Raw genomic sequence first — 11,050 nt, forward strand, 5'->3', positions numbered from 1 at the left:
CATGTCTCTACCAAACTTCAAGGCAATCCATCCAGTAGTTATTAAGACATTTCACTCAAAACCACTAATGTCAACCTCATGGAGGTGCTAGATGAAAGATTGGGGGGGGAGGGACACATCAGTAGCATTCCTCCACTGAGAATCATTAGTCTGCAACAAATATCATGGCAATCCATCCAATAATTGTTGAGATATGTCCGTGTGGACCAAAGAGGTGGACAGGCATGACTGACATCCTGCTAGGAAATTTAGAATGAAGAGATAACAAAATCAAATGGCAGTATCATGGCAGATACAAAAAAAAGAAAAAAGTTAATGATATGCCTAGAATGTCTATACATCTGGAGGATGCTGCTGAACCAGATAAGAAGCTGACTGCTGAGTAACTCCACACAACATTCTCTCTCTCTCTCTCTCTATGGTCGACTTCAAAAGGAGGCCAGGAAATAAAAAAGTGAGAATGAGATGGTATAGAAGATGATGATGATGATGATGATGATGTGTACAGACTTGTGTTAAAGTTTTATGCACGTATACGCTGAGCGATTTCTGTTCAATTTTTATGACACTGCTGAAGAGGTATGGGTGATAACTTTAAAGACTGTGTCCTCTATTAGTCTTGGGCTTTTTATATACGAGATAAAACTAGATCCAAACAGGACCAATGATTACAAGGATTCCATACAACATGATACCTAATAAGAGTGTTTATTGTGATGCGGCCTATACAAGTTATCTTATCTCAACAGAAACTAGAAGTTGCCTGGAGGTCAAAGCAATTTCTTATCTTCCTGTTCCACAAAAAAAACAGGATATCTCCCAACGTAGGAATATTTTGACATTTTGGGTGAGTTACGATTATTCGCTTTCTGCGATGAGAGATGAGAAGATTGATACAACTCTCGAAGGCAACAGCCAATAGCCGGTTAGCTTATCTCAGCACAGAGAGCACAACAACAACAACATCTATCTGTGGAAATACACAGAAATCTGATATGACCATAAGAGTCCAGACTTTAAATTGCAGCCATGAAGCAGCACAGAACAAGACAGAAAGATCTAACAGGCTGCTTAAATAGAGTGCAATAAACACCTTAGTTTATATTACAAATAATCAGTTTGTGCAAATTAGTTTAATACTTCCTTCAAACCTACTTTAATTTACTGTCAGATTTAGCGGTTAAATGATGTGCGCTGCTTTTTGTTTCATGTAATAACTAGGTTGAAATAAAGTAAATGCTAACATTTCATTTTTCTGCAAATGCGGGCTCAGTAATACAAGGCTTTACTCTTAGACGAGAAAAAAAAAAATCGGGTTCACCGTGCTGTACAACTCCTCACAGTGTCGGATGAGATAAAACACCACATGCTGGTTCATAACTCCTCACTTCTGGCAACCTGCTGGACACGTTCAGCAGCTGGCAGCACCTCAAACAGCAACACAGTACGAGTTCATAAGGAAGAAATTCACCTTAAAAATCAAAAAAAAAAAAAAAAAAAAAAAAAAAAGAAAATCACACTTTTGTCTTTTAAGATCCACAAAAAATGTGCAAGTGGTTCAAATCCAACCCCATTGCTGCATATCGTCCCTTCTTCTGTCTCTCTTTGACTGTTCTATCCAATAAAAGGCAAATAGTCCAAAAATTACTAGAGTGCTGGGCTTAAAGCTAGTTTTAGATATAGTGGCCAAAGCATGGAATTACAACTTCCGGATCACGTGACGCCATTTGGCCCAAAAATACTTCCCCCCCCCCCCATAGACTTACATCGGGAAATAGACTGTAAATCAGCGGATTTTTTTGTTGTTGAGGTAAATCAAATTCCTAGGACAAAAATTTGAATAGCCCTTTTTTAAAAACCATTAGGTCGTAAAAGTAGTAACATGCACGAGTAGCCACATCCAGAGTTGTATTTGGAGTTGGATGGAGAGCAAAGGGAGAAAGGCTGTGATGTGGTAGAAAGCTTCAGGAAAACAACTTCTTCTGCACATTCATTTATTTTTCTGTGTTTTTCGTCATCAACTAACTCTGCTCTCAACGGAAGTTTTATATATTTTAATTAAATCGTTTAAGGGTTAAGTGGATTACTTGAACATTGAAATGTCACTGAATTCTTTAGTTGATGCCATTTGCTGTTTGTTTTAAGTCTGTTGTCTCTTTCATGTGAATTGTTTTTAAAACTTGTTTTGTCTATTTTATGTGTTTTTATGTGAATTTGTTACGCTGCCATTTAAGCCAGGACTTTCTTGGAAATGAGATTCAAAATGTCACGTGGAATATTCTGGCTATTAAAAGGTTAAATTAAATTAATTAATCTCACCTTTGAGTAGTTGACCCACTGCCACGATGGAAGAAATTTGGAAAGGAAAGGGGGGAAAGCAAAAAAATAAATAAATAAAAGACACCTATTAACCATAATGCAGTCTAATACAAGATTAAAAGTTAGCGCAATACTTCATCAAAACCTCTAAATAAAATAAATGAATAAATAAAAAACACTTAATATAATGCAGTCCAACTCAAGATTAAAAGTTAGAGGTTTTGATAAAGTATTGCGCTAAATAAAATAAATGGCTAAATAAAAAACACTTAACATAATGCACACGATTAAAGACTTTATCTAAACCTCTAAATAAAATAGATTAAAACAACACCTATTAATAAAAGTCTAACAAGATACAAGTTGGCACAAAACTTTAAAACACTAAATAAAAACAAAAACAACAACTAAATGACATTACTATAACGGCCATGTGAGGGCATTACTGTCTAAAGTTACTGTTTAATTGTCACTCCCCCGTCTCAAGTCACCATCTGATGCTTGTAAGAAGCACAGACCTCGATGATTCATTCAATGATTGACTTACAGTCTGCTGAATTCATTTCACGCCGCTGTGCTGACTCCACAGCTGGGGAAACGAATGACACTGCAGTCGGTTTTAGCACTCCATGATGTGACAAAGGATAATAATCGTGTAGGTTTTTGAACTTGAGTTTTGGAGGGCACGACTTCACTTCCCACCTCCCGAATTTACAAAGCTTCCTCTCACTCAGGTGGGGGGCAGGACACGGAGGACGCACAAGGGTACACTCATTCAGGTAAAAGCCCAAAGCTTGGGAACGGCTGCCAAAGAGCACGGCTAAATAATGAGGCTCGAGTGGAGCGGCATTAACCAAGCATCCAATAAATTATGTGTTATGCGGCACAAGGGTGCCATCACAGATGCCACCGTTTCACCCGGATCCGAAGAAGGGATGATCCCACACAGCTTCATGCAATTACGTGGCCCGTCTCAGACCATGAAAGCTTTTACATTTGCTGCTATTAAGGCCGAACATCTTTAGTGTATAGAAGAGAGATGTGCTCTCCAGGAAAAAGGTGGTTTGGAAAATGTACTTCATGTGTATTTGAGATGTTATTTTTACTCCACATGGCAAACACAGCTCAGTGTGCACTTCCAATAGTTATCCAATGGGAAAAAAAAGGGACCAAATAAACATATCTAGTGCTGTAGTTGCTGGTAAAACATGAACACTTTTTAAAAAGCACTCTGCAAGCAAACCACCCATTGGGGTTTGACAGCGGAGGCCAATCTAGGAAGAGGACTTCTGCTCCACATGGCAAACGGATGAAAAAAAAAAAAGCATGTTCGCCTTGAATGAGAAATGTCAAATCCCAAATGTTCACCATTCACGTCTCCGTCTTGTCAGCAAACACATTTGTAATGAAGTACATCTAAGACAGGGCTACAAAATATTGTTTTATGTATAAACCCATCACAGAGATGTGTGGCGGAAGGAGCCCATTCGTACCAAGCTGTAACTGGAGTCATCATCATGTAGCCGATCACACAGTAGAGTTGTTTTTATTACATATGTTTATTTTGTCTATTTTGTCAGGTGACTTCACTTGTAGATTTTCAGTCAAACTGCTATTTCGCAGAAACAGAAACGTGTCTGACTGAACTACATTTGAACTGTGTCGACACAGTGGAGGTGAGCACTAAGAGGACGAGTGGAGTGAACACATTAAACCGGCTGAGACTCAGTGACTGTAAACGGTTGTTTGCTAACTGAAATAAGATGAGTTAGAAATGTCTTCGCTGGTTATTTTCCAGTAATTCAGGTATTTCAGTCTAGATGGAACGTTGTGAGAATAACTTCAAACTACACTCGTGAGGACCTCGAAGGTTCAATATATTCCGAAAGAAACTCAGATTTTATTTAATTTTTTCAGATTTTTCTGTCTTTTAGTTTACTAAGTGAACATTTTCTGGAGCCCAGCTTTGTGTAAATACCTGCAGTTTTATTTATTTTTTGTCTAAGTTGCAAAAAGAATGGCAGTTTAACACTTTGAAATTAACTTCTGGCAAACAAAAACAGATTTCTTTTAAATGCCACGATGCCAATTCAATACAGACATGACCATAAATATGTAAATGGCTGTAGAACACAGGAGAACAGTCCCGCGCAACAATAACACCCGAGATTGCATGCCACAGTAAACAACAATAGTGCCATTTCTTCCTTTCTTCTTTGAAACAAAAGCACTTTCAGGTAATTTTGTCACAATTAGTTAAACTCAGTGATGAATGAGAGTGAAGACATTTAAGAAAACGCCTTTTATTTTGTCATTTTAGACAAAAGGGATTTGTGGAAGCACAATAGTTTAAAGTAAAAATCAAACTGTTTTTGTGTTTTTGTTAGGTCCTAAAATAATCAGACCACCAGAGAGGATTTAACAAAGTGACCGAGCTCCGGATGCACTTGACTTTGATACAATAACAATAACTCTTTCTGCAGAGATCCGTGATGAACGATTGTGGAAACGTGTCCAGCAAATCCATTAAAACCAGCCGGGAGTCGAGCCAAAGTAGAAACGTCTGCGTGTCGTCAATTCTTCAGCAGAAAATGAACACGGTCTGGTGTCGGGAGTTAATTACGTCCACAAATACTGATTAGACCGTCCAGGACAAAGAGATATCGATCAGATGGTTTTAGCCCCAAATATTGATCAGACCTCGTCTAGGATGACGAAGACGAGATTAATCACACAGAGTCTCTGCTTAATAAGTGCCGATATCTTCAGCTCTCAATGGAATGTCCTTAAATAAACAAACCGTGTCTTTGAAACAAGATGAGAATATGACGCCATTTTTCTCTTCTGTAAAAAGTAACTTTAATCGTTAATCAACACTACAAAGAGACGATACACACACATGTATGAATGAAATTAATTTTGCTCACGCTCAACCCGACCAGTGAACACACAGACTGGTAAATGCGGAACGCGTCGGCGCTACCAGGAGCTGAAGTCCCCGAAGCTGCTCTTGGCTTTGGACTTCTTGGCTCCGCTGGTGGACGGCGCCGCTCCGCTGGTGGACGGCCCGCTTTCGTCTTCAACGGCCGAACGTTTTCTATAAAAGGTAGAGGAACAGAACATCACAATGAGCAGCTGTTCTCCCACAGACGTGTTCTTCTTGTAGATTACGGGTTTCTCTGATCTGAGATTTACCTCACATGAATCTCTTCTCTCTCTGTAAATGATGTTGTTTATGCCTTTTGTAAAACACAGACTACGGGCCTTTCTGAGTTATTCTTCAGAGACAGACACTATTTGAAAACAGGCTGCACCTTCAGATACAAACGCATGAATCATTATTGATTACCCTGCTGTTATGTTATGTTTGTCATTCCCTCCAGTATGTCTCTATTGATCAGAACCATCCTGCAAATACAAACAAGCTAAATGACACTTCTCATCCCCGTCTACGGTCCTTACCGCTAACCCGTTTATATTGCTGCTACTGTGTACGTTTGGTTTGTCACCTTATTGATCATCTCTTATTGAATGTTTGCACTCTGCCTACTTCGTGCTGCGACTACTGCGCAATGAGTCGGGATAAATACGGACCATCTTATGTTGAAGATTTTCATTTCAATGAATTACTGTTGAGGCACTGTCTGTTGCTGGAGGAGGCAACACAATGGAGATTGAATTACCTGATGAAAGTATTGCAATATTTATATATTTGCAGTATTACAAACTGGGTGTCTGTGGCGACATTACCGGGAGTTTTTCTTAATTGTAAACACACAAACAAATGTAATTATGCACAATTCTGAAAAGCTGAAGCTCATGCATCAACAAAAAGCCTCCAGACTGCTAAACTCTTATTTTCAGCCTGTTCACAAATTCTAAATCAACGGGACTGAACTCTGAAAGATTTGCCACATTAAATGCACAGATGAACAGAGTATTTTCACACAGACAATAGCCTAAAAAAGACCATTGACGACTGCTGAAACACCCTACATGCCACTTTTACAATCAGCTGTCAGATGGACTGTGTTTTGGGAGCATTGATACTGACGTGCTGCGCATGACCCTAAATATGTGAACATGATGACAGGAGGAGAAGATGAAAATCAAGAGCATAATTACCTCTTCAAGCACACTTCAGCCAAAGTAAAACATTTTTAGTTCAGCTAATGCGCCTTCATTTCGCATAATGAGTCATTTCAACATTCACACACACATGCTACAAGGTTTGTGCAAAGCGCCTTCGATGCAACTTCTTTATTTATCTTCTCTGAAGCGACTCTACATATAAATAAGTTAATGAATCCCTTTGAGGGATTTAATGGGGCAAAGAGAAGGTTTTAATGTTTCATTCTCTTTATCATATTTCACTGAGCTAACAGCAAACTTGAATATTATGCCAACAATGCCCAAAACAATAGTTACAAAACTTAAAAAAACGAAACAAAAATGAATTGTGTTGTAATAACACGTAAAAACAACACAATATACCTGAACTCAGTGGAAACGGTGGAGACAATAAAGCTGAATTATCCCTCTGGGGGAGATGGGTAATCTCCTACATAATTGGAAACGTTGCACATTATGTTTCTGCTTGTTCTGTGTCGCCATATAATCATGTTTTATCGTCCATTCATTACGATCCTGTTCCTCAAGACGCTTACGTGGAGGCCAGGTTACCCGTTTCATCCAAACTCTGCCTGGAAAGTGGAATAAAGGTTCTTCTGTTTTGTGCTTTTGCCTTTAACACACGCCACAGCGTGACCACTCCAGCAGAAGCAGAGTAAATCAGTATGCATGCACATGTATGTGTGTGTATGTATGTATGTGTGCGTGTCCTTACTTCGTGGCAGGGTTGATGTATTTCCCCACACCGGCTTTGAAGGTCTTTGGCGCCTGCTTCTCCTTAGCCTTCTGCTGGGCGATGCTGGTCTGCTGCTTCTCCTCCTCCTGCTGCTGCTTCTGCAGCTCCGTTTCTCGCTCCGCTGCAATCTGAAAAACACAAATCAAATAAATCCCCCAAAATAAACTACAGGCCAGATCAGAGGGCCACTGACACTCTGCAATGACCGAGTGGATCAAAATGCAGGTGGGACAACAAGCTCCAGGTGATCATAAGTCATAAGTCAATAAGTCTAGAAGGATATATTTCCTTATAGTGGAGGATATTTATCCATTTGTATTATTACTGTACTTGGATGTTTGGCCTTCACTGTGCAGAAGGATGCATGTACACACAGTCATATGTAAATAATAATCACCAAGCTTTTCTGTGTGGAAGAAATGCTTATGTCTTAAAGTCATGTATTGTACATGTATGCAAACACACAGAGCGATGCTAACCTGAGCGTCAGCTTCTTCGTACGGATCCACGAACACAGTCGCAGTTATGATCTTGATCTCCGACTGAAAAACAGACAAACCACTCAAATTAAATCCATCATTTCCCCTCATGCTGGTTACCATTAAATGATCTGTAATAAAGATACGAGTCTCTGAAACATCTACCACATAAAACAACAAAATAAATCTAGCTTACAGGTTGAATAGTCATTTTTGGGATAAAACTCGGCATTAAAGGCTTTACAAACTGTTTTTGTCTCAAGTACTTTACCATAGTATGTGAATATTACACGGTGAAAATGCAACTTTTTTTCAAGGACGTGGATTTTTCTGACTGAATAAAGGCGTCAACCAATCACGTAGTCAGGAACGGTGCGATTCAAAATGTACACGATAGTGTACAACAACACCGAGGCTCCAGAGTCCGAGCCAAGACGCAAATTTTATTTCTCCCAAAGAAATAAAAATAGAAATAAAAATACTGCTTTCAACCTTGACAAAGGCAGCGCAGACCACAGCCACGCCTTCTGCTCTTACCTTTCACAATAAAAGCCCAACACATATACACGGTGTAACTGTTAACCAGAGGGAACACAAAGTCTCTCAGAGCATTTCGCTAAAAGGAAGCTCAATAGAATATCTTACAGTATCTTATAGGCTAAACAACAGCTAATAAATATCTACAATGGCGTCACTATTTTGAGCAAGTTGTTTAAAAAAATGACCCGTCAGATGGGGACGAACCAGTGCTGAGAGAATCTGGATGGAAGTGTCTAATTGCTTTTTCTTTATTTTATTACACAAAAGCAGAAAGCACACTTTATAAAAGGAGATGATTCAAAGTGCTGAGGCTGTGTGGGAGCAAAGATGCCAATCACTGAAATGTCCATTAATAAGACGTCTCTGGTCAGAGACGCACAAAGCTTTGGAAGACATAATTAATACGAAAACACAAGGGGAAAGTGGACTTTAATTAAGGGCACTTTGACAAATATTTACTTGGAGTTCTTCGGAAAAATACTTAAAAGATGTATAAAATGCAATTAAAGAGCTTATTTGAAATTTAGAATAATGACACAACACTAGACGGGATGACGCATGTAAAAGTCAGAATGGCTGCTTCTGCTTTTAACGAGTGAGTTTGGAGATCTCTCGTGAACTTAAACTGGACCTACAGTCTGTAATCTACTCTGAACACGGGTTAAACACTACATTTCAAGATAGTAAAATGAGATAATTTGACCCATTAAAAAAAACCTGTGAAGAGATATTTCTACACTCAAACATTTGTGAGTAACATCTGGACCTTAAACATGACTACTTCCTACCTTTGGTTTGTCTGATTTGGGATCACTCTCCACGTTCTCCATGGCGGTGAGGGCCTCAAATCCACCAACAATCCTGCAAAAAAAAAAAAAGAGATGTATGAAGGACTAGTCATGGAGTAGGTTTTGTGTTCTTATATGTAAGAGCAAGAGAGTCCAGAAACACCATTTCCTCCTGTTTGAGTAACATTTTATAAAAGATCCAAGTACTACACAAGCCTGTGTACTACCATCTCAACCTGCAATGTTCATATAATAAGCACATCCTCCAGCGGGCTAGGGGGGGCTTTGTGCAGACCTCATTGTATTCCTCAGACAACAGTGCACGTGAGTTGCTGCAAAAAGCAAATGTTTACAGTCTTTGTTATCGGCACACTGGCCTCATGGTGAAAACACAGCAGAGGGAACAACCGCTGAAGATATCGAGGCTGTGAAACGGCGAGGGCCAAGAGGCCAGATCTGTTCGCGACTCCCCTGCTGAGGAGCACTTTAGACAAGTTGCTCTTTTAACTGCCGGCTCTTTATACAGCTGCTCCTGGGGGGCTGTTACAGTTTGTGTCTCTTCTCACTCTACACATGGTAACCCCCAAAGCTAGCAGGGGGTTCCTCTCCGGGCCACATGGGCTCTGCTTCCACATGTTCAGTTGAACCGAGGAGCTCCCATGCCCCACGAGTCACGACTTTGCAATATCGGACAAAACAACGAGGGTCAGGGTTGTGCACCGCGCAACGGTATCAAATGTGTCCACCGGTAGAGATTTGGGAACACCGTTTCAACTGACAGTATGATTGTCGAGGTGTTTCTTGAATCCAGGTTGTAAATACAGAGCAGGAGGAGGAGGCATCCCAACCAACCCAAGATGAGGAGGAACTCAATCGTTACATGATTATCAGGCACACTGCAGTGTATTTTGACAGTCAGTGTACAGTGTATTTTGTGTTTACTTAAACTTTCCAAAATGGTTTTCCTGCTGACGAACACGCGTTAAATTTGCTTCAAACAACACGTTTTGTCTCAAGAACTCGTACCTCCTTCTCACAATCACTTTAACACTTGAAGTGATTTGGCAATTTAAGACGTTTAAGCAGTTTTCAGATCAGTCAGAACCAAAACATCAATGTTTCCACACAAAGGAAGCAACATATAACAACACTGTGATCTCAGTTATTCCACTTTTAACTTATTACCACGAACAGCTTGTGTTAAACTGGACAATAGGAGTCTGCAACACGGATTAAAATCACATTATAGACATCCACTTAGAGAGAGTCAAACAGTCACACTGAACATTTGGAGGGAAATAATCATTTGAAGTAATTTCGGCACTAACCACTATTGGATTTTGTACAGTTACATATAGCTGCAGGTTTTAAATGATCACAACATGGACTCACTCCATCAGGAGGGCAGCGTGACATTTATTTAACGCTTCACACAAAGCATTACATTGCAGCCCTCAGCCACTTAGACAGAAAGAAATGGCAAAACTTTGCATTTCAGAAAAACCTTTCCTCTGCAAAAGAGTCCACAACCGTTCTGAATAGATCAGGTTAAGTGGACGGACACGACGGTCTCATTAAATGTGCAAAGACTGCCGCCTGCAAAGAATAAAAAGCTGGACGAGGAGGTTAAAGCTGGAGCTCTTTAAGTGCGGTGACCATGTGAAGAGTCAATCAGTGGAAAGACAGCTGAACATTTTTAGACAACAGCAGAAAAGACAACCATTAAAGATCATGCTCAGCTAAGATAGAGACAGAGACAGACAAAAAAAGAGAGACAGACACAGAGAGAGAGAGAGACAGACAGCAACAAAAAAAGAGAGACAGACACAGAGAGAGAGAGACAGACAGAGACAAAAAAAGAGAGAGACAGAGAGACAGACAGAGACAAAAAAAGAGAGACAGAGAGAGAGAGACAGACAGACAGCGACAAAAAAAGAGAGACAGCGACAAAAAAAGAGAGACAGAGAGAGAGAGAGAGACAGACAGCGACAAAAAAAGAGAGACAGACACAGAGAGACAGACAGAGACAAAAAAAGAGAGACAGACAGAGAGAGAGA

At 39.9% G+C, this 11,050-nt stretch overlaps 1 protein-coding gene across 1 annotated transcript in view; it reads right to left on the minus strand.

Moving 5' to 3' along the window:
* Nucleotides 1-12: 12 nt before the first annotated feature.
* ppil2 (peptidylprolyl isomerase (cyclophilin)-like 2) overlaps nucleotides 13-11,050 on the minus strand; it is a 33,184-nt gene continuing 22,146 nt past the window's right edge. Inside the window, exons 17-20 of the mRNA XM_031870619.1 lie at nucleotides 8,994-9,066; nucleotides 7,666-7,728; nucleotides 7,166-7,314; nucleotides 13-5,416 (exon numbers count right to left, since the gene is read on the minus strand). Of these exons, the coding sequence (XP_031726479.1) occupies nucleotides 5,299-5,416; nucleotides 7,166-7,314; nucleotides 7,666-7,728; nucleotides 8,994-9,066 (403 nt within the window). The 3' untranslated portion in view covers nucleotides 13-5,298. The remainder of the gene's footprint in view (nucleotides 5,417-7,165; nucleotides 7,315-7,665; nucleotides 7,729-8,993; nucleotides 9,067-11,050) is intronic.

This window comes from Anarrhichthys ocellatus, unplaced genomic scaffold (genome assembly GCF_004355925.1).
Source record: "Anarrhichthys ocellatus isolate YVR2014 unplaced genomic scaffold, GSC_Weel_1.0 scaffold53, whole genome shotgun sequence".
In the NCBI taxonomy this organism is placed as follows: Eukaryota; Metazoa; Chordata; class Actinopteri; order Perciformes; family Anarhichadidae; genus Anarrhichthys; species Anarrhichthys ocellatus.